This window comes from Leptodactylus fuscus, chromosome 2, assembly GCF_031893055.1.
Source record: "Leptodactylus fuscus isolate aLepFus1 chromosome 2, aLepFus1.hap2, whole genome shotgun sequence".
In the NCBI taxonomy this organism is placed as follows: Eukaryota; Metazoa; Chordata; class Amphibia; order Anura; family Leptodactylidae; genus Leptodactylus; species Leptodactylus fuscus.
This window is the reverse complement of record NC_134266.1, coordinates 168920039-168943206: the sequence shown is the minus strand read 5'-3', so window position 1 is coordinate 168943206 and position 23168 is coordinate 168920039. Positions and strand designations below refer to the sequence as shown.

Here is a 23168-nt window from a genome sequence, read left to right as displayed (position 1 = left end):
AAATTTATGATGATATGTCTACACTCTTTGACAGATGTGTGATGACCACCCAACTCTGTAGCCTATGCTGTATCTAACCAAAAAGTGTGTTATAGATGTGCAGTAAAAATAGGCATGAAAATAGGTTGTAGTGATTCTTTGTGAGCAAAGCTCAACAAATACTATTTACATACATTAAACTGAAACATTTCCTAGTTTTATGAGACAATGCTGAAACCACAATTAAGGTCAGGCCATCAATATCAGACTGGTGATGGTCCCACTTGCAGAAGCCCCACTGAACAGCTTTTTACATTGGTTTGCACAAAGCACCATAGTTTTAGTAGTGATGGTATTTGGCATTTCAACTCTGTTTCATTCAAATAAATGGGATAAAGCAGAAATATAGAAATACTCTGCATCACTGCAACTGAAAGTATTGTGCTCTGCATAGTCATTGTAAACAATTGTCTAAGTACAATGATACCCTTCAAATAGATGTTCAGAAGGGCTCTCAAGATTTGGATCGCCACATTTAATGCTAGTAATATATGGCCTATCTTATGATCCCACAGACTGCCAAAATCACAAAGATATACCAAGAAATATATATAATCACATTAGTGAAACCAAAGGAATACATGAATCATTATTGTATATTCTGTATGTGATAATAACCATAAGAACATAGTACCTTGCTGTCCAGCTTCTTCATGGTTATGAGGTCAAGAGATTTGAGGGAATGTCCAGTTGGAGCAATGAAGTAAAGGCACACATGAATGCGTGTGTCATGGTATTTGTACAATAATCTTTTTATCTTTAACTCTTCTTGTAAATAGGCTTCAAACTGTGTGTCAATATAGTCAACAATGGGCATGTAGCTGGAAAAGAATAAAATGTTATATATAGCAGTAGAAAAGAATCCCTAAAAAGGATTTCAGTTTTATGCAAATTAGCTGTATTTAGAGGCTCTGTACATTTGTCTAGATAAATGGCGTAAACTGCTGCCCACCTCCGCCCCCATTGCTTGAGTGACATTTCCCACTTAGTTTGCAGTTAGGGGCGGTTATCTAGAGCAGAAAGTGAAGCCACGGCAGTAGAAGGAACACTCCAAAAGCCATTTACAGCTCATTTACATAATTGAATAAAATGCTGATTTTCATAAAAAAAGGAGCTGCAATACAGGATAAGAAAGGTATTTTTGGAAAGTCCAGAAGCTGCCCTACAATGTACAATCATTGCCGGTAGTATACAGATTTTTCTGCTGACGGGACTTTCATGAGGGCTTATCTGACTAAACACTTTCAATAGCTATTACTTTGCCCTATACAACAGCACACTTGGTTCAGCCAAGTTTGTATGTGTCTGCAAAAGAAAAAGGGGAATGCACAGCTTCCAGACTTTGGCAGCAGTTTACCTTCTGTGGGAACAAAGTATTGGGTAGCGAACTCCTTCCTTCCTCCCAAAATGCTGGTCCAACTGAAACTTGTGGGTTCAGATGATTTTTCTATAATGCGTATGGAAATCTTAAGATTCACCAATCCTATAGGATCCCTTGGACACATATTGCATACTACGAAGTCTCTAACTGTACTCCCACCGACCCCCTTTATCTTAGCCCTTCCTCTACTCTTAGTCTTTGCCTAAGTCTTTCATTATTCTCTTGATTTTTTTCTGCCGTGTTAAGCTGCTTTTGTCATGTTGCTGAATTTATTTCTCTTTCATTTTTCTGTATGGTTTGGAAAACTTTAATAAAAACTACAGTTATAAAAAAAGATTCACCAGTCCTAACATAAAAAAACTAAAAACTTCTTCAGGTCTTCAGTACGTGATAGCTTTTTTAATGGCTAACTCATAATGATGACAGAATATGACGTTTCGAAGCTTACTCTGGGCTTCTTCTTCAGATATTTCTAAAAACACTTTCTGCTGGCTGCATATCTATGTACAACTGGACACATAGGGATAGGATTACAGGACAGAGGGGGGAAGAGGCTTATTACTATATACATATAAAAACAAATAATCAATTCCCAGTTCCCAGGTTCTTTATCTTTATGGCTGTCGTAGTTCACTGATTTGTATAGAATGACATGAAACCATGTGATGCATTCATTCCATTATGTCAGATTTTGTAAACACTTGTATCCCCATGTGATAGCAATTCTATTATGTTATCAAAAATGCAAGTATAAACAGACATATTGCAAGCATTTAAAGGGTTTGCCCCTGAAGTAAAGTTAAAAGGCCTTTTCTTATGCTCCACATTCAACCAAGCTAAATGTGGGACAGAACTGGGGATGGTCGGTGCTCCTATTTAGTTCAATGGGAGAGTTGGAGATAGCTGAGCATTCAGCTATCTCTAGCGCTACCATTAAAGTCAATTGGAGGGATGACAGTCATCAATCCCACCCACATTCAGCCTGGCTGTGGCCAGGTTCAATGTGGCCATGAGGAAAGGTCCTTTCCACTTTACTTTTTGGGTTTTTTCCCCACTACTAACATGTGGCTACAGGATAGCTGGTAAATATCTGATCCTTGGGTGTTGAACTGTTGGGACCCACAATAAGAACAAGAACAGGGGTCTCCATATGTCTCATGATAACTGAGCAGTGTTGTGCATACAGGATTTTCGCCTCATTCACTTATATGAGCTGACAGAAATCGTCATTGTGGAAGTCCCATAGTAGTGAATGAAGCAGTGCTCATACATGTGCAGAACTGCTCACTTCACATGAAAGAAAACTCTGCTCCCATGATCACTGCGGGTAAAGATAAAAGATTGTGTAGGAAAAAACCCTTTATCCTCTACATCATCAACATTTTCTCAATATAAATATACACTACAAGGCAAATGTAAAACAAACCTGTCTTCTTTGTTTATCTGGTCCCCAAAACCCACTGTATTCACAATGGTCAGCTTCAAGCGCACATTGCTCTCAAGGAGGTCGTAAGTTTGTGCTTTTAACTTTACAGAAGGCTCATAATGGCTGGATTCATTTTCTTCAAAGTTAGTATTGAACAGGGTGTTGATCAGAGTTGACTTGCCAATTCCAGTTTCCCCTAAAATAATATAAAATAAAGTGTTGTCATTTGAATACACCAAATTAGTTAGTAGCCTGGTGTATTGTATATACATTACCCATAAGGAAATGGATAAAATTTAGACTTTCTGATCACAAAAAATATAGCTTTTTCCTAACCTGTGCCTCACCAGTAACACTTTACTACATGACACACTTTTCCATTCTAAAACAATGCTTCTTATATATACAGGACAAATAAGATCCAGATGATTACATAAGCATGGGCAATTCATAGATGGCTATATTCACACTTTCTGTGGATTGCTTTTTGTTAAATAATGCTGTTATGTGTTTACTAAAGAAATAAAAGTTGTAAATGACCCGATGTAAAACTATGTTCATAGTGAAGACACTTTTTACATGTGGTTTTCAATACTGTGGGTTTTCCCCAATTAAATTAATAGACAACCATAATAAAAAGAGCATGCTGCAGTTTTGTAATACAGCAAAACCTAAAAACACCCACTTATTTAAATGCAAATTGTGAACTGTATTTTCAAAAATTCTGGGCAGACCCTAAACAAAAAAAAAACAAAGCACAGTTTATATTCACCAAGAGATGACTGTATGACTGATACATGTGCAGTCTATCAATAGAGCTGCTGGGAAGGGGCAGTATATCTTCACTGCCCTGGTTTTACTGGAGAACTGCGTATGTGGTGGGAGGACCTGAGAAGAGTCTGGTCACAACATTGTACTTATCCCTTGGTAACTATTAGGGTTTTTATGCTGGTGGTTTAGTGTCCCCAACAATTACCCTTTAAAAGGGAGTCTGTCAGGTCCAAAATGCCTACAAAACCAATCATAGTAGCGTGTAGGTGCTTTAAATAGAAATTTTAACATATAAGCTGAAAAAGCAATGCAGAGAAAAATCATCTTTTGTATATATGTCTGCAGGTTAATCTGTTAAATCAGACTTGCCCCCATGAATATACAGTCTGATATACAAATCTATATAGAGATGTTTATCTCTGCATTGATTCACTGTCTTTGTGGCCACAAAGGAATGTTTCTGCTTATATTAAAGGACACAGCACTATTAATGGTTTAGGAGGAATTTTGGACCCAACGCTCTTTAAAGAATTCATCTTATCTGAAAATCTTGCAATCTCTGTCTTTAAGTAAAGAATGCCATAAAACCTAGATAGCTGTTCCAACAGCTATTCTCATGAAGCTGGGGCTATTCCTGAAGTACCTAATGTCCATGAGTTCTTAATAGGAGAAGAATAAGATGATTTATCTCCCTTGAGAACAAAGGATCAGGCATGTAAAAATCCAACAAGACACTTTTTTTTCTCCCCATATTTGCTAACAGAAGAAAATCTGGAAGCTCCCATACACATTAGATGATTTGCAGTACAGACGGACAGGTAGGTTTGGTAGTTTGACTAATGTGTATGGCCACTTTGAAACTCTGTCACCTAAACACACTTTTATGCAAAAACTATTAAAACAACTTTCCATCCTTTTCCTCATCTATTCTGTAGTATATGAAATACTAGTCAAAAAATTTGCACACTCCTTTTCATTCCATGGGGTATTTTGTGTGGTTTTTTTTTTTTTTTTTTTTTAAATTTGATACATTGTAGATTCAAATTAAAGTCTTGAAAACTTTAAAAACACATATTGGATTACAGCCTAATTTGAAAAAAGTTGGGATGCTCATATAATCATATTTTATTCACAGAATAACATAGAACACATAGCAAAAGTTGGAACATAGTTGAAAATTGTCACATGACTTGTGTATACAAAGAGCATGTCACAGAGGCAAATCATCCTAGAAGCAAAGATGCCCAGAACATCACCAATCTGTGAAAAACTACATCTAGAAATTGTGGAACAATTTCAGAAAAACTTTCAACATAAAATTGCAAAGACTTTGAATATCCAATCATGTACAATACATTATATCAAAAGATTCAGAGAATCTGGAGAATCTATGGGCTCTCAGGTAATGCTGCATTAAAATCAGTAATCTAAATCACTGCATGGACTCAGGAATACTTGCAGACATCACTCTCTGTGATGATGTGCCATGCAAATACAAGAAATACAAGTGAAAAAAGACACCATAGATCAATATAATTCAGAAATATTGTGTTTTCTCTGTCAAAGCTTCTTTAAAATGGAGTGAGACAAAATGAAAAACTATTCTGTGGTCAGATGAATCTAAATTTTAAATTAATAAATTCATTATGGAAACCACAGAAGCCGTATACAGCTGACTTAAGCCCCTTGCAGACAACCGTGTGAAATATCAGGTTTTTCCCAAATAGCACACTGACCCATTCATTTCTATGGGCCTGTACACATGACCGTGAATTACGTCCGGGCTGCAAAATATGGCACAGGTCCTATTCCTGTCCGATTTTGCGGCCCCGCATGGGCACCAGTTGTGCCTTTCATTCACGGTTATGTGCAACCAGCCTTAATAGGACAGAGTTCATCCAGCTTGTTATCAGCACACAGTTCAAAAACCTGCATCTCTGCTGGTATGGGGCTGCAGTTTACACATCTCCAAGGGCACTATCAATGATGAGCAGCATATAGAGGTTTTAGAACAACATATAGCCCCAGAGCCGTTACAAAAGACTCCTGGGCTTAGATGCAAAATCTTTAACAGAGCCCCCACATGTGCCATGTATAATACAAGTGTCTTATTATGCTGTAGTGAAGCTTTTGGGTCCTCTCAGCTTCAGGGCCCAGTAGAAACCCCTATAGCTACGCGCCAGTATGATTCCCTTTAGACACTGTCTTTTTCAGGGAAGGTCTTGCATATTTCAGCAAGACAATGCTAAACCACTTACAGCATTCATCTCACCAGTATGACTTCACAGACAGTCTGCAGTCCAGACCTTTCACCAATAGCAAACATTTGGCACATTATGAAATTAACAATCCAGCAAAGAACAACCAGGACTGTTGAGTAGCTAGAATCCTACATCACACAAGAATAGGACAACATTCCCATTCTCCCAAAACTCAATAGCAATAGCTCTCCTCACTTCCCAGATGTTTACAGACTATTCTAAAAAGAAGAATGGATATTACGCAATGGTAGACATGACCATGTCCAAACTTTTTTGAAAAGAGTTTCTGACATCAATTTCTAAACAAGTTAATACTTTTTAATGACAATGAATAAAAAATGTCTAACTTTCAACTTCTGTTGTGTTCTATTGTTTTACTGTGAATATAAACACATTTATGTGAGATTATCAAAACACTGCATTCTAGTTTTCTTTACACTTTACACTGCATCCCAAATTTTGGGATTGGAGTTAGAACTAGTGAACAAAAAAGTCTTAAACCAGAACATGTTTTATATTTTGAATTTTCCACAGTAGCTCCCTTTTACTTTGATGACAGCTTTACTTGTGGCATTCTATACATTAGCTTCACAAGGTAATCACCTGTTATGGTTTTCTAACAGTCTTGAAGGAGTTCTCAGAGGTGCTTTTTCCTTCACTATTCAGTCCAACTCATTCAAAACCATCTCAATTGGGTTTTGACTGGGTGATTATGAAGGCCATGTCATCTGATGCAGCGCTCCATCGCTCTCATTCTTAGTTAAGTAGTCCTTAGATAGCCTGCAGGTGTATTTGGGGTTACTGGTACTGCTGAAAAGCAAACCGTGGCCCCACTGAGTTCAAACCAGTTGGGATGGCATGTCAGTGCAGAATGCTGTGGTAGCCATGCTGGTTGAGTGTGTCTGTAATTATGAATAAATCACTGACAATGTCACCAGCAAAACACCCCCACATCTTCACATCTCCTCTACGTCTCACAGTGGGAACCACATATGAAGAAACCATCCACTTGCATTTTCTCTGTCTCACAAAGACATGACATCCAAATTTTTTAATCAGCAAATTTTTACTGGTCTAATGTCTTTCCATTCCTTACATTTCTTGTCCCAAGCAATTCTTGTTGTTGTTCCTCAGTAGTAGCTTCTTTGCACAATTCGACCAAAAATACGTGATTCTCACATTGTCCTCTGAACAGCTGTTACTGAGATTTGTTTGGTACTTTATCTCTGAATCATTTATGTGGCTTCTAATCTCATGTGCTGTTAATTTCCAGTCTTTGGGGCTGCTAATGTTAATGAATTTATCCTCTAAACCAGAAGAAACTTTTGGTCCTCCTTTCCTGGGGTCGTCTTCATGAGAGTCAGTCTCATAAAAAGTCATGACTGCACTTGAGCATACCTTTAAAGTTCTTGAAATGTTCTGGATTGACTGATCCTCATGAGTCAAAGTAGTGATGGATTGTTGTTTCTCGTTACTTAGTAGAGTTGTTCTTGTCATAATGTGGATTAAAACCATACTTGCATAAGGGCAAACATTGTATGGAACAGTGCACCAATCCTGCGCAACACAACTGATGGTCTGAAACACATTATGAATGCAACAAATCAACTCTTAACAAGGTAACCTTGTTAACTCAACACCATTCCAGGTGACTACCTCATGAACCTGACTAAGAGAATGCCAAGAGTGTGCAAAGCGGTCATCAGAGCAACAGGGGGCTACTTTGGAAATCTAAAGTATATATGCTTCACTTCATAGTTTTCATGTCTGTAATAAGAATCTGCAATTTAGAAAACAAACAAAAAATACAACAACATGGAATGAAAAAGTGTGTACAAACCTTTAACTGGTACCGTATGTCCAACTAAAATGCCATATAGGTTGATCATCTTCCAGAAAAAAACACATCTTACACAAATTATATTCCACTAAATAAAATCAACTGCATTTGTTACAAAGCTACAGGAAAAGGGTTGGGCATTCAGATTTCATTACAGGATGTGTGCCAGATTGGATGAAATCCAGTGTAACCTCCAGCCATTATTAGTTGATGTCAGTGAAATCACAAAGCAAGTGCAACAGACTAGCCATAGCGTGTACACTACAGAGCAGATCAATTCCTGCTCGATTCTAGGAATACAGAAGCTGTATGACCAATACAGATGCACAAAATAGCACTGTTGGTATTATAAATAAGGACCATGGCATTATCAGAGCGTGAAATTATGCAGTCAGGGCAATATTAAGTGAAATATAAATGAATGTCATGAACTTTATAGCTGTTGCTGTCTGGAACAAAATCCTACTGGGACTGGTAACTAGTTTTTAGCAGCGATATTTTATATTTTTATCAGTCACATATCTAGAGTTATACTTCTTTTCTGCAGATACCCAGTTCTTTGACTTTGACTCAAAGAGCAGGATGGGACTTGGTGTCATGATGACAAGCTGGATGCAACATCTTGTCTTTTTCACTATCCAAGTTTTCGTCATCTTGATGTGAAAAAACACTTGACCGAGAAACATTTGCTTTTCACTCCACAGGTGTTTGTGATGTTTGTCCAGTTGTCTACTGAATGCCATTTTAATCTTTACTGTATACTGTATTGACAGGAGAGGGGATTTAGCTATCTCTGTGACAGACTGTTCAATATCATGTCTCTAAATGCTCGTTCACTTCTGCACCCCGGGTCTCGGAAACGGAAACCTGCAGGCATCTTTCAAATCTATTCATTTGAATGGGTCTGAAAAGTGTCCGGCCGTGATCGTTTTGTGCTCTCCGCGGCAAAACTTTTTTTTTTTTTTAACCAGACACAAAGTCGGACATGCAGGACTTTGTGTCCGGTTAAAAAAAAAAAACGGTTTCGCCGTGGAGAGCACAAAACGCTCACGGCCGGACACGGTCTGACAGGATTCCGTCTTCTGTCTGCAGAAGATGGAAACCTGAGAACGGAGACCGAGGCGCAGGTGTGAACCCAGCGTTAGTTGTTTTTTTTTTACCTTCATGATGCAATCATCTTGTTTTTGCAATAATACAAATATGTTCATTACTGAGATAGACAGATGGCTGACTTACCTATACATAGAATATTGAAGCAAAAGCCTTGATGGACTGATCTGTTGACTAGTTGATCTGGTAAACTGTCAAAACCCACATGACCAGCAAGAGGTAATGCACGGACATTTTCATTCTGCTCCGAAAAATTAATTGATAGGATTAAGCAGAAATCAATGCTATTCCATAATAAACATACAAATACAATGGTCCTAAAATTTATAAGTGTACGTGCAAATGATAAGCACACACTGATATATACAATATACTGAAATAATAGTGCCTGGCATTTTCTATAGACAGGTGTAGACTACTAACTGTAAGGGGTGGATGCAAGTAATGCTTGTTTCATGTGCATTACTGAATACTTTTAAATAGAGATGAGTGAATAGTATTCAAAACTAGAGTTTCGAATACCTCTCTCCCATAGGAATGCATGGGAGCGGCCGTACAGCAAGGGGTTAAGCGCCGGCGCCTTAATATATCTGCACTCTCAGCTCAACCAAGAAAGCACGTTCTCGATGGGTAGAGGATAGAGGAAATAAGCTGTTGCCAGATACTTCTGAAATCCCTCTCATCCTTTTTTCCTGATATATCTGCTGTCAGGAAAACTTTGGGACACCCCATACACATCATATTGTTAGACCAAAAATCTGTGGGTTTGTCAAACATTAGACTAATGTGTACAGCCAGCTTAACCACTTCCAGACCGTCCATTGGATTTTTATGTCCGGAAGGTTGCCGCCTTGTTCTGCAAGGACATACCGCCAGTGTTTCCGTAGGTATAATTGATATGCTGCGATTTCCAAAAACGCGCTGGTTTTGATAATCGCTGCATGTCCTCACCATAGTTTTTACTGCAAAGTGAGCACGGCATTCGCTAGAATTTCATCCACTTTGCTCTGACTGTAAAACGCTGTGATTTCCACAACGGATAAATTGCAGCGTTTCTGCCACATGGAGCCCCAGCTTTATAAAGTTTTTAGTAGCACTTTGTGTTATTGGAAAAAAAAAAAATGAAAAGTGAAAATGGACAATTTTTTCCCTCCTCTTTTGTTTATATTTTCCTGGATATAAAAAAAGATTAAAACACATGCAAAAATAAAAACAACTCGAGATGAGCGAACAGTGAAATATTCGAGATTCAATATTTGTTTCGAGTAGAGCCTCAATATTCGACTACTAGTTCGAATATAGAATCCCATTATAGTCTATGGGAAAAAATGCTCGTTTCAGGGGAATCCACTATTCGACTAAAGGAGAGTCACCAAGCCCATGAATAGTAGGAGGAGAGTGTTTAGGAGGAGCGCTGCGCAGTTAAAGCGCATGGACCCCATTATAGTCTATGGGATCCGTTCGCTTTAACTGCACAGCGCTTGCAGTTGCGCTGCTAAAAAGTAAGCTCGCTCGTAACATCAAGCTGCCAGCTCTCCTGACTAGCAAGGATGAGCCTGCGGCAAATCAACACTGGTTCTGCAGCAGGCTCATCCTTGCTAGTCGGGAGAGCTGGTAGCTTGCTGTTACGAGGGAGCTGACTTTTTTGTCATAGGAATGCATTGACCAGCGTTGATTGGCCAGTGTACAGCATTCGGCCAATCAACGCTGGTTCTGCCGGAGACTCGTCTGAGAGGAGGCGGAGTCTAAGATCGGACCACAATGGAGACTGCTGTAGTCGATCTTAGACTCTGCCTCCTCACAGATGAGCCTCCGGCAGAACCAGTGTTGAATGCTGCACACTGGCCAATCAACACTGGTCAATGCAATCCTATGAGAAAAAGTAAGCTCCCTCGTAACAGCAAGCTGCCAGCTCTCTCGACTAGCAAGGACGAGCCTGCTGCAGAACCAGCATTGATTTGCCGAATGCTATACACTGTATAGCATTCGGCCAATGAACACTGGTTCTGAATCGAATATTTACTGCGAACAGCTAGTAGTATTCGATCGAGTACGAATATTTCGAATACCGTAGTATTCGATCAAATACCTACTCAATCGACTACTACTCGCTCATCTCTAAAAACAACATAACATAAAAATAAAGCCCTATGTGTCACCAGAAAAAGACGCCGAAATTAGTTGAATAACTCAAATGTTAAAAATGGTAGAGCCCTCAAAACCGCACATACAAAAATTCCAAAAATGTGTCTGATCCTGGACCAGAAATAGGCCTGATACTGAAGTGGTTAAAGGGGTTGCCCACTTTCAGACCAATATTGATAGTTTTTTTTCAATGACTGCATCTTAGGATAAGTTCACACAGAGGCATTTGCTGAGGATTTGGGATTCTGCCCCCAAATCCAGAGTAGATGCCTCCCATAGTTTTCAATGGGAGGCAGAGATCGCAGCAGAACACGGAAAAAGAAGCATCCTGCTCTATCTTGCCGCGGATTCCACTGACAGAGTACGCTGCTCTAGACTCTCTCCTGATTAGGCCCATTCATCTGGGCTTAATCAGGGGTGCCGCGACAGAATGCTAATGCACTGTATTGGCACCCCGCTGCGCTAGCCTGCGCGAAAATGGCGGCGGAAAATGAAAATGAATTTCCACTTAATTTTCTGCCATGTAAAAGGACAGTTAAAGGGTTGGCTAATACTGAGAGACAAATGTTATTATTTGTATAACAAAAAGTTGTACAATTTTCCAATATACTTTCTGTATCAAATCCTCACAGTTTTCTAGATCTCTGCTTGCTGTCATTCATTCTGCTTACTGCCAGTGGATAAAAATCAGTCCATGGTCATGTGATGAAGTGCAGAGCTCGTTATAGTCACAGCACAGTAATCAAACCTCTGCCTGGTAATGAGCTGTGCACCTGTGTGCTCATCACATGACCATGGACTGTATATCACATGACCATGGACTGGTTTGTATCCACTGCGAGTAAGCAGAATGAATAATAGCAAGCAGAGATCTAGAAAACTGTGAGGAATTGATACAGAAAGTATATTGGAGAATAGTACAACTTTTTGACATACAACTAATAACATTTGTCTCTTAATATTAGTCAACCCTTTAAGGCTCAGTCATTGAAAAAAAAAAACTACATAAAGAATGCTTTAACGGTTACATGGATAACTCACTTTTCTTCCATCTCGGGTATTATCATGCAAAGGGCTTTGCGGGGTCCTCATTCCAAAACTGGATTGGTGAGCCTGCAGTAAGAACATAATTCAATATATTTACATTCCTAAAGAAAATTAAATATACTGTCTTAATAAGAATAAAATAGTATATGGTATTAGGCCGGGTTCACACGATGTATTTTGGCACGTAATGTGGCACGTAGACGCCGCGGGAGCTTTTGCGGGCCGTATATGCTCCCATTGTTTTCAATGGGAGCCGGTACTGTATACGCGGCGGTATTTTGCGGCCGTGATTTTGCGGCGGCTGCAAAATAGCACCGCGTATATGGTCCCGGCTCCCATTGAAAACAATGGGAGCGTATATGGCTCGCAAAAGCTCCCGCAGCATCTACGTGCCACATTACGTGCCAAAATACATTGTGTGAACTCGGCCTTATATTGTTTATTTCCCATCTTTTACATGTTATGCAATATTTTCAAAATCGGCAAGAAGTCCAAAAATAAGAGACATTTCTGCAGTAAAAAAGGAAAACAACTTAATATGTATTTGTAAATGAGTGAGACCAATAGGGTTCACCGACCACATTGTAAGATGGAGGCTGAGTCTTATCCAAAATATGTGCAACCATCTTTGAGATTTTTATATTTATACTATTATTAATACAGCTGCAACATATTTATCAATTACAGCAAGAAAGTACACTGGCAAGTATTGAAGGCTCAGTGTCTGTAGAAACATATTATATAGGTTCACACTAGCGTTCGGGGACTCCATCTCCCATGTTGCTTAAAATAGGCAGAGAGAAAGGAAGGCCTTTTCTCTTTGCTGATTTCAGTATAAAATCAGTAGAAACTGGGTATAAACCAGGTGGGCTTCATTATAGTCTATGTGGTCCGTGGGTTTCCGCAAGTAGCCACTTTTTAAGAAGATAGGGTTTCTGTTGTTTGGGTCCCCAAGCAGACCAGGAGGATGAAGACCTGAACCCTAGAGTGAACTTCATGTTAGGTCATTGGGAAGGATCACTTGACATCTTGGACAAATTTTAAAATGGACTGAACAGAAAAGAGCAGATCTTCATGTACCTATAACATATCATTTAGAAATCAGAATGAAGATGAAAAATGAGAAAATATATTATTATCTATATATGCTAATGCAGCACATTTATAGAGAATCTAAAAGTCTATAAATCTGTTAACATAGTTATAACGGCAATGGAGAGCACAATGAAAATGTCTTGACTCTTGGTGGAATTGCAGGTATCCAGGGGACATAGGCTTCATGTGAAATGTCCAATACTCTCTGCAATGAACGCCCTCAGACCCCCTCCCTCTGCTCTACTACTATATAGGGTCTGATGAGCCCAGGGTGCTACGCACAAAAAGACCCCTCTCCCCTTTACACTTCAGATTGTGGCACCAGGAAAATTAACTTTAATTTCTTGGTCATACAAGAATCAAGACCATGCACATAGATATGTTATACTCTGTCGCCTACACAGTGTCAGCAGCTCTGAATGGTCAAGACTGCTGACACTCCCTTTAGTAGGTTAAAATAAATTGCACTATGCCTACCAGAAATAAACAAAACATACTGTTTCCAGCCCACTACAACAGAGCTGTCAGTGACTCATGGACAGGAAGCATGAGAAGGGAAAAGCTTCATGAGTGCAAAGATTCCCCAGCACTATTATAGAAGCCACTGGCTGGTGAAGATTTACCATACACACCTAGAAGCTTCACTAGGACAAAGAGGCTTGTTTGTTCTGTGGCCATAATGCTGCCAGCTAGCCGTCATTCCAACAGTGACGGAATACAGTACAGCTTTTAGCCAGCCTGACAGGAAATACATTCATGTCACTGACCTTCTTCTTAACTTATTCACAGCTCTGGGAACTAATAGGCAGAGTGCAGACAATGACAACCTGAAAGGGACCTTTACATCTCCTTCACCAGTCGGCCATCATTTATACAGCTATAAATGCTATATAATCTGACGTCTGGCAAGGAGACAAAGTAGATCACCTTCTTCTACCCGTTCTCACACTGAAACAGAATAATATTCAGCCAATATTCCTTGCTCTAGATCTTCCCTTACAAAAGTGAAGGTAATGGAAGTACTGAGGAGAAGCATAGAACCTCTTAGCACTTGTATAACGCAGAAAGTTACCACATTGGTTTCCACAGGAGGAACGGATACTATGTATTTTGCTTCTGGCCACAAAAACTTAGTGCACCATATTTGTGGACATAACATTCGGCAATCTAAAATACTATGAAACGACATGGAATGAAAATATTGTGGTGCATATTAATATTTGGTCTTTCAGATATTTTCTTTAGAACATTTTCAATATATGTAAAATATTAATATGTAACTAAAATGTGTACAATTCTCTCACTATAATGTAACATTTGCAATCTCTCTCTGTGCCTTTGTATATAGGTTTTCACCGCATCCAGTCTTCTCCTTGTACTGGGGATAGTAACACCTCTCCTTATAAAAGAAGTGTGCTTCTGCTGAAATCTGGGAAGGAAGCCACTTGTTTGGAACAGCCCACATTCTTATGTCACCAAGTTCAGGAGAGCAGGGCCGAGAAAGGCACATATGGAAAGCATTACTGTAAGGAAGGAATTTCACATATAAGGAGTGGCTCTGGAACGAACAAGAGGCAGCCTAAACTTCCCCTCTTCTGAGCTCTTACAGACACTACCATGACAGAACAATGCTGTGACTTCTGCAGCACAGATTCCGAATCCTCAAACCAATACTACGCTACTGGGAGCCTGCCAGTCATTGGTCACTTATGATATAATAAGAATCTACCATGCTCTTGTACTCCGTTGCAACGTCTGCCAGACAAAAAAGTTCTGTATACACAGCTTTTTCACTGCTGCTTTTTCAGTTTTAAAATGACAGACACCTTATGTAACTACTATTTCAGTGGTCCACCCATCAGTTGTTCGGGTCTTACGATGGACTAGAACAACAGATAGCTGTCGCTAATGTGAACTTTTTCTCGTCTCATGAGCTACATCATAGTAAATGTCATTACTCTATACATCTTTAGGTTAGGTCATTTTACTGAAGACCTATCAATGTTAAATCTGAAGACTCAAATGTACCCACTAAAAGCTAAATTCTAATCTTGAGGAGTTGACAGAGATTTGAGGAAGATGCCACACCAAAGTTACTTCAAATCCATGCTCAAAGTGGTTTCATGCAAGTAAATGGCCCTCCTGCAACCCCATTCACATTGAAAAGAAAAATCTGCACACATGTTTGGTTAACCCTCTGAGAATAATGAAAACATTCATTCTTGGGATTTCCACACAGAAAACTGCAGGGTAATCCTGGTGGCAATCCAATGCACATCCACGGCAGAAATCCTACTGTCAGTCACTGGTTTTTGTCGCAGATCCTCCTGTAAAATACACATTCTATTTGCTCTAGACTAAATCTGCCTACAGATATTGGATAGACAATAATGGGGGTTTCCACGGGATAGATGAGTCTGACAGCAAGAACTCCCACTGGTCATTGCACAACCATAGTTATGATGAGTTTAATGAGCTAACTATTGTTAGGACCAGTCGGCTACAACAACAGATTTACAAAAAAAAAAAAAAAAAAAAAAGGTAAATACTAACCAGAAACATGATCTATGCCATAGGCCATACCACATAGGGAACACACTGGGCTTTTAGCTAGCTGCTCTGTCTGCTGTGCAACATTTTGCTGAGAGAACTGAGTTTGCTTTAGTGAAAATCCATTATATAGAAAAAATTGAGACATTCATGTCCACACATGTAGCGTTTTTCTTGCAATATGGCTGAGAATCGGACAGTTTTTACAAGAAGCCAGAAGGCTAGGTTCGTACCTGCTCCTGATCTCTGCTAGTGGATTCTTTTCCCCATTCCGCTTTAAAAATGCTCATGTGCATTTTTCGGGCGAAACCTGGTGGACCCCATTATAGTCTATGTTGTCCGCTGGTTTCCACGAGTAATAGATTTTCCATTTATGGGGTCCCCAAGAGGACCAAACGAACTGAAACCTGAACCCAGGTGTGAACCTAGCGTCAAGCACCCGTGAAACACATAAAACCATGTGCTTCATTTATACTTGCTGTAAGGCTAAAAACTGCATAAGGGTGCATTCACACTGAGTAAACGCTAGCTTATTCTGAACGTAAAACACGTTCAGAATAAGCGGCGTCTAAAGCAGCTCCATTCATTTCTATGGGAGCGGGGATACGAGCGCTCCCCATAGAAATGAATGGGCTGCTTCTTTCACTCCGTGCAGTCCCATTGAAGTGAATGGGGAGTGCCGGCGTATACGGCTAGCTCTGCTCATGCCGGAGCGTACACGCCGGCACTCCCCATTCACTTCAATGGGACTGCACGGAGTGAAAGAAGCAGCCCATTCATTTCTATGGGGAGCGCTCGTATCCCCGCTCCCATAGAAATGAATGGAGCTGCTTTAGACGCCGCTTATTCTGAACGTGTTTTACGTTCAGAATAAGCTAGCGTTTACTCAGTGTGAATGCACCCTAAAAATGGTGGCAATTTGTAGTAAGCCATATGTGGTTGCTAACTACATGGCCCAAGCTACTACATGTACATGCACACTATCAGATCCGTAAGCATGGAGCCTGTGCATTCTTCCAAATTTGTGTTGGTTTTCTCAAACATGGCGGTTATATTTTCCCACACTTCAGGAAATGTATGGATAGGTTGGTTGTTCCCTGTGAAAACAACCATAACATGGATGTGTCTGAAGAAGGGGTTTTAGACTGTGTGTCCATTTTATTGCATTCACAGCTGTTGCTGTCATTTATATTGCTAGGAACAGATTTTGTACATAATCCAGCTGTAGTCTCTATAAACTGCAGCAGCAAATATACAGTATTTTCAGTTTTATAATTTATCTACTGACTTTGCCACCAGCTAATATTGCCTGAGACAGCAGATTATATGTTGGACCAGTAAATTTGATTTGGTGCTGACGCGTTCCTTGTCCACCTTAGTCTCAACCCGATTTTGTAAAAAGTAGCAATCAGGGCACAGAATCAAGAAAGCCAAAGGTGTGACATATTTGCACCCATCTAAACTATAAAACAGATATAGAAAGGCTATTATATACCCCCACAGTGTATGACAGCTCACTGTGTATGGGACTGTGTAGTCCATTCTGACTGCCCATACTAACCCCTGTGCATCACCGAAGCATTTACAATGAGCTTCAGAACTGAACCGTGGAGCAATGTGAGAAGGTGAATCATGTTTTCTTTTACATTATGTGCATATGAAAAGAAGACAAGCTGGCAAAGACAGTGTGACAGTGAACAATTGCCTGCTTTAAACATGGGGCCCTGCCATTCATGTGGATGTTACTTGGTGTCACATACCATCAACTTAAACATTGTTGACCAAGTACACAGCTTCATGACAACAGTAAGGGAAGTGACCATTCAGCAGGATAGTACACCCTGCAAAAACTTTAAGAACAGTTTGAGGAACATAAAACCCAGAACACACGTTGACTCACAAAATCTAATGGAGCATCTGTGAGATGTGTGGGAAATATAGGTCCAATCCATGAAGTTCCAATATGCAAGTGACAAGACGTCTGCTGAGATTTCCACAGATCACAAGAACAGGGATCACTTATAACCCCACTTGACTGCAGACAACTCTATGGGCCTGCCAGAGATTGCTGGCTTCTCTTAAGACACATACAGTATGACCTATCCTGTGAATTGGTGAGAATTTGTCAACTAGCCACAATTTCATAAAGGATTAGTTCACACGGGGCACGGGATGGCGTATTTTGGTCCTGATTTTAACGAATCAGAATAGGACTATAATGCACCAGCCACGACTGTTGCGGCTTCCAACAGTCACAGCTTCCCGCTCCAGAGTAGGCCCAAATGAATGGGCTTAAACCCATTAGCCGCAGATCAGCCACAGAATCCGCCTGAAGAAAGGGCAGCTCGCTTCTTTTTTCTGTGAGCGGGAATATACCGCTCACGGAAAAAAGGAAGCTAGCGGTCTGCATAGACCTCTATTGCGAGGGGGGATTCTGACATGGATTCAGCGCCAAAATCCGCCCCTCTTGCCCCGTGTGAACGAGCCCTTATGGGTCTGCTTAGATGTACCAGGACACATTTTAAAATACCCCTCCCCATTAATTCATAACCAGGCTTTATAGTCAACTGTACTGTAAAGTCCATTACATCAGTAAGTAATAAAAAGTTAGTGATAGTGGAAACTGGATAACTCATGGTGTATTAGGAGAAGTGACAAGGCTGCACTCTTTCCAGCTATGTCAATGCTCAGTTATGTACAAATTGGGCTGCAACTCACAAACCAAGACAATGAATGGAGAAGGAAAGGCCCGAGGCTAGGAAACACAGAGAGGACTGTGTCTGTACAGAAACTGCAGGCTGGGTGTGACTTTTATCACTACTGCTGCTTGTGACATTTTCTGTATCAGAGTAATGTACTACTGAGGGATAGATAATGTGAAATACTGTGAGCAGCTTACAAAATGCCATTCATGCCATGGGATTATGTGCCTGTATATATGGAGCATGTATTATAGCAAGTGTGTAATGTATGTATTCAGCACAGGAAAATGTGGTAAACCAGGAACTTTTGCACCATCCTACCATCCCGATTTACGGAAAACGTGTTAGAACCTATCATAACCAAATGCTTCACTTCCTTTACAAATGAATTCAGCGGCTCTGGTTTATACCACTTTAGACCACCAGCTCTCATAGATAGACATGTATGCCTTTAAATGGCACCCAGAACTAGTTCTGGGCACTATTCCAACAAGCTTGGGTCATATTACTGAATGTAGCACTAACCCAAATAATGACATCAGCAAGAAATGTACACATGTAATAAAATGGACAATAGTGAATGAGATAGGTCAAGACTATTTCCTTGATAAAACAACGCGTTAGGGAAGCTAAAATTGAAATGCTATGATTTATGTTAAAAGTTAGTGTTCTAGGATATGGAGGAGCTAGCGGATGTGGAGTTGCTGCATCGTAGCTGTATTCCATCAGGGGCGCTGTTCAGGCAGCACCACTTGTGGTTTTAAAGTTTTTGATCAGCACTTCATAGAAAAAATGGAATACAACACCCCAAACGTTAGTTGACTCAAGTTCAGATTCTCTCTCTGTGTGACACTCTTGTACCAGAACATACTGGTTTTTGCGTTTTACCCCTAGGCACCTGGATGGAAGTGGTGGACGCTAAAAGCACCAGTGAGGTGGTGGTAGTGGAGGGGATTCAGCGTTTGATCATTCTATACATTACAGTAATGACTGTATGATTCAGAAACCCTATTAGTGCACACTGAGTCTATCTCTACTAGCCATACTGCTATCTGAAGAAGGCTGAGGCCATTCAAGCTGAATCTTCTTCTCTGTATACAGCAACTGATCAGCACTCATTTAAAGGGATTTTTTCTCCCTAACATGTCAGAATAGCCTTAAGAAAGGCTATTCGTCTCCTACCTTTACTTTTCTTCTCCGCGCCGCCATTTGCCTGCAATCCCAGTTTTTCTTGGATGCAAATGAGCTCTCTCGCAGCACTGGGGGCGAGCCCCAGCGCTGAAACAGTACTGGGAGCATCCCCAATGCTGCCAGAGAGCTCTCCAGCGCTGCCTCCATCTTCTTCTACGACGAGGTCTTCACCGCGTCTTCTTCCGGCGGCGTCTTCCTACTTCTAGACCTCGGGCAAGCTGACTGCGCAGGCCCGCCGGCCACGAGAAAATGGTCGCTTACAATACTGTGGAAGCAGTGCTGCGAGAGAGCTCATTTACATACCGAGAAAACCGGGATTACAGGCGAATGGCGGCGCAGAGAAGAAAAGGAAAGGTAGGAGATTCCTTTAAGGTCCAACAGAAGAAATATCACTTATAGTGATTTTGCAGTGGTGTCCCATTCAAGTTTATGGGACTTGTGAAGTTGTTATGGTCGACCACGCAGGCATGTCCCAGAAGGGACTGTACAAAGCGGAGAACCCTTTTAACTACAGACATAAAATAACTGCTTGTTAATATTTGTTCATATCTTCTTTGATCCTTTCATGGTAAAAAAGGGTATCAGCATTCATCTAAATCTACATAAAAAGCTGAGATTTACTATGCACTATACAGAAAACTGGCATACAAGGCATAAAAAGTTGCAAATTTTGAAAACATGGTTTTGCATTAAAAAAAAATTGAAACTTGTTAAAAGCAGTGCCACTTTCCCAAAAAAGGACATAGTCAATACACAAAGAGGGCCCTGCCGGATACAACATACAGTAATTTACATCAGAAATAGTGGTATACAGCCTGGTAGAGGGTGGCCTAGATTTATGAGGAGGCATGCCCCTTGTCATTTCTGAGGTGTACCCTCCACTGGTTCCGGGGCTATGAAGACTGGCGTTAGTAATGCCAGTCCTCATAAATCTGCCCTATATCATTTATGATGAGTAAAATGACCAAAACACAAAAACTGTGATGAAACCATCCTGTATGAATATACCTTTATAATCTGGCATATGCTGAACTCCTAATATTTACTGCACTCGATTATTATTGAACAGACTCCATGGGTATCAAGGGAGCACAAACACTAAGAGGGGCATAGGATTTAAAGGGATCCTATAGTTTATAAACTTTTTTTTCTAGCTGACACATCGGAATAGCCTTAAGAAAGTCTATTCGTCTCCTACTTTTATCAGTTTCCTCCGGCACGCCGTTCGGTAGAAACACCAGTCTTTACCGGTATACAAATGAGTTCTTACGCAGCACTGGGGGTGGGCCCCAGCGCTCATACAGCACTGGAGGCATCCCTAATGCTGCCAAAGAACTCTCTCCAGTGATGCCTCCATCTTCAACAGCAACCGCCTCTTCTGCGTCTTCATCCGGCTGGGGTCACACTCCGGTGCCTGCGCAGTCGGCTCTGCCATCGGGACACAGGCAAGAGTCGAGTGCACAGGCCGGTGGCCATTTTTTGGGGGGCCGTTACGTGCGCTCCTGTAGTTCTATGGAGAACAGGACGCAGAAGAGGCGGTTGCTGTTGAAGAAACAGGTATATGGGGTTTGTTTGTTGTTTTTTTTTTTTGGGGGGGGGTTGTTTTTTTGTTTTTACGCAGAACTTTGTTTAACAGCTGGACATCCCCTTTAATACAGGGTACACATAATATTGCTATACAGAGAGACTAAATAATTGCAATGATTGAGCAGTAAAGTATATCAGAGATGTTCAAGTAAGATGAGAACAGGCTATATATAGTGGGGACCTCTAATAATAATAATAATACATTTTATTTATATAGCGCCAACATATTCCGCAGCGCTGTACAATTTATAGGGTTCAGATACAGACATACATAACAAAGAACGTCATTTCACACAATGGGACTGAGGGCCCTGCTCAAAAGAGCTTACAATCTATGAGGTAGAGGGGGTGACACAAGAGGTAGCAGGGGCGGCATTGCTTATACAGTGTTCAGACAATTTTGTGCATTAGGAATTGTGATAGGCTTGTCTGAAAAGATGCGTCTTTAGTTTGCGTTTGAAACTGTAGAAGTTGGGAGTTAATCTTATTGTCCGGGGTAGAGCATTCCAGAGAAGTGGTGCAACTCGGGAGAAGTCTTGTATACGAGTGTGGGAGGTTCTGATAATAGAGGATGTAAGTGTTAGGTCATTGAGTGAGCGGAGAGCACGGGTTGGGCGGTAGACAGAGATGAGGGAAGAAATGTAGGGAGGTGCGGTATTATGGAGAGCCTTGTGGATGAGAGTAATAACTTTATATTTTATTCTATAATGAATAGGCAGCCAATGTAGTGACTGGCACAGACCCGAGGCATCGCTGTAGCGTCTAGCCTGATAGATGAGCCTGGCTGCTGCATTCAGAATAGATTGTAGAGGGGAGAGTTTAGTGAGGGGAAGACCGATTAGTAAGGAATTACAGTAGTCAAGGCGAGAATGAATCATAGAGACAATAAGTGTCTTTAGTGTATCTCTGGTAAGACCTCTAAATGGTGGGATCCCCCAAACTTCCCCTCTTTCCTGTTTACTCTGACAATCCCACAAATATCTTGCGGCCTATATATACAGTATATATAATATTATATTTATCATGTAGTAGTATATAGGAAAGCATCCCCAGAGTGACTGATTCACATTCACAGTAAAGTAACGAAAGTAACACAACTTCCAGTGCCCCCAATATATTCCCTTTTACACAAGCCCTGTATAAAGCCACAAATACTGTCATACCCAAACCAGCCCATGACAAAGTCAGCTCTACTACATCTGAGAAGAGCCGCACAGCACTCCCACTGCCCCCCATGTCCATGTATTCTGGGTGTGTCCCGTTGCCCCCTGGATGGGCACTGTACTGCTGCTACACTGTAAGTCCATTAGCGGACATGACATAAAGTTCAGCATACACGGCGCTACTAAGTTACTTAGGACCTGCACTCACAGCGGAGCGGTCTCACACTTACCAGATGCCGGGAGAGATCAGGCGAAGCGTCCATAACTTGTACAGGCGACCTCACAATCCCGCCCCGATCAACGCTCCCTCTCAGCACTGTCCAGCCTCAGGAGCCCCGCCCCGAGCCCAACAGTACAGCCCCTCCCCCTCCGTCCTGTATTCAGACGGCCAGGTACTGCAGCTGCTGCGAGCACGACCAGCTGTGGTGACATCTCTATATGGCTGTCACCAGTCACTGTACTCAAGCCATTGCTGGGTGCTATTGTAGAGAGGGCGCTGTTCAGACACTGGGAAACGTGTTACATGCTCCTTTTTTGAGATGTGCAGTACTAGAGTGCCCTTATAATAGTACAAGTAATAGTACTGTACTACATTACCACAATGAATACCACCATAACTGTGCCAGAGTCCTTGTAACAGTGTCGGCTACAGCCACCATAACCACGCTAGCCACGTAGGTTACATACCCTTACACAGTGGCGTAACTAGGAATGGCGGGGCCCTGTGGCGAACTTTTGACATGCCCCCTCCCCCGACCGACGCCGAAGACCTCGACCAACCCCCTCCTACGCATTCCTGCGCGTTCTATTATGCCCCATATTGGCCCCTTCACACAGTATTATCCCCCATAGTGGCCCCT

The 23168-nt window shown here is 41.0% G+C and overlaps 1 protein-coding gene across 2 annotated transcripts in view; it reads right to left on the bottom strand.

Moving 5' to 3' along the window:
* The window catches only part of SEPTIN10 (septin 10), a 42878-nt gene extending 20242 nt beyond the window's left edge, over positions 1–22636 (bottom strand). The window contains exons 1-5 of one of the 2 annotated variants that reach the window (XM_075265083.1): positions 22539–22636; positions 12015–12086; positions 8955–9072; positions 2847–3042; positions 674–860 (exon numbers count right to left, since the gene is read on the bottom strand). In XM_075265083.1, the coding sequence (XP_075121184.1) occupies positions 674–860; positions 2847–3042; positions 8955–9072; positions 12015–12086; positions 22539–22571 (606 nt within the window). In that variant the 5' untranslated portion in view covers positions 22572–22636. The remainder of the gene's footprint in view (positions 1–673; positions 861–2846; positions 3043–8954; positions 9073–12014; positions 12087–22538) is intronic. The other variant, XM_075265084.1, reaches the window with a different exon arrangement.
* Between the last annotated feature and the right edge of the window lie 532 nt (positions 22637–23168).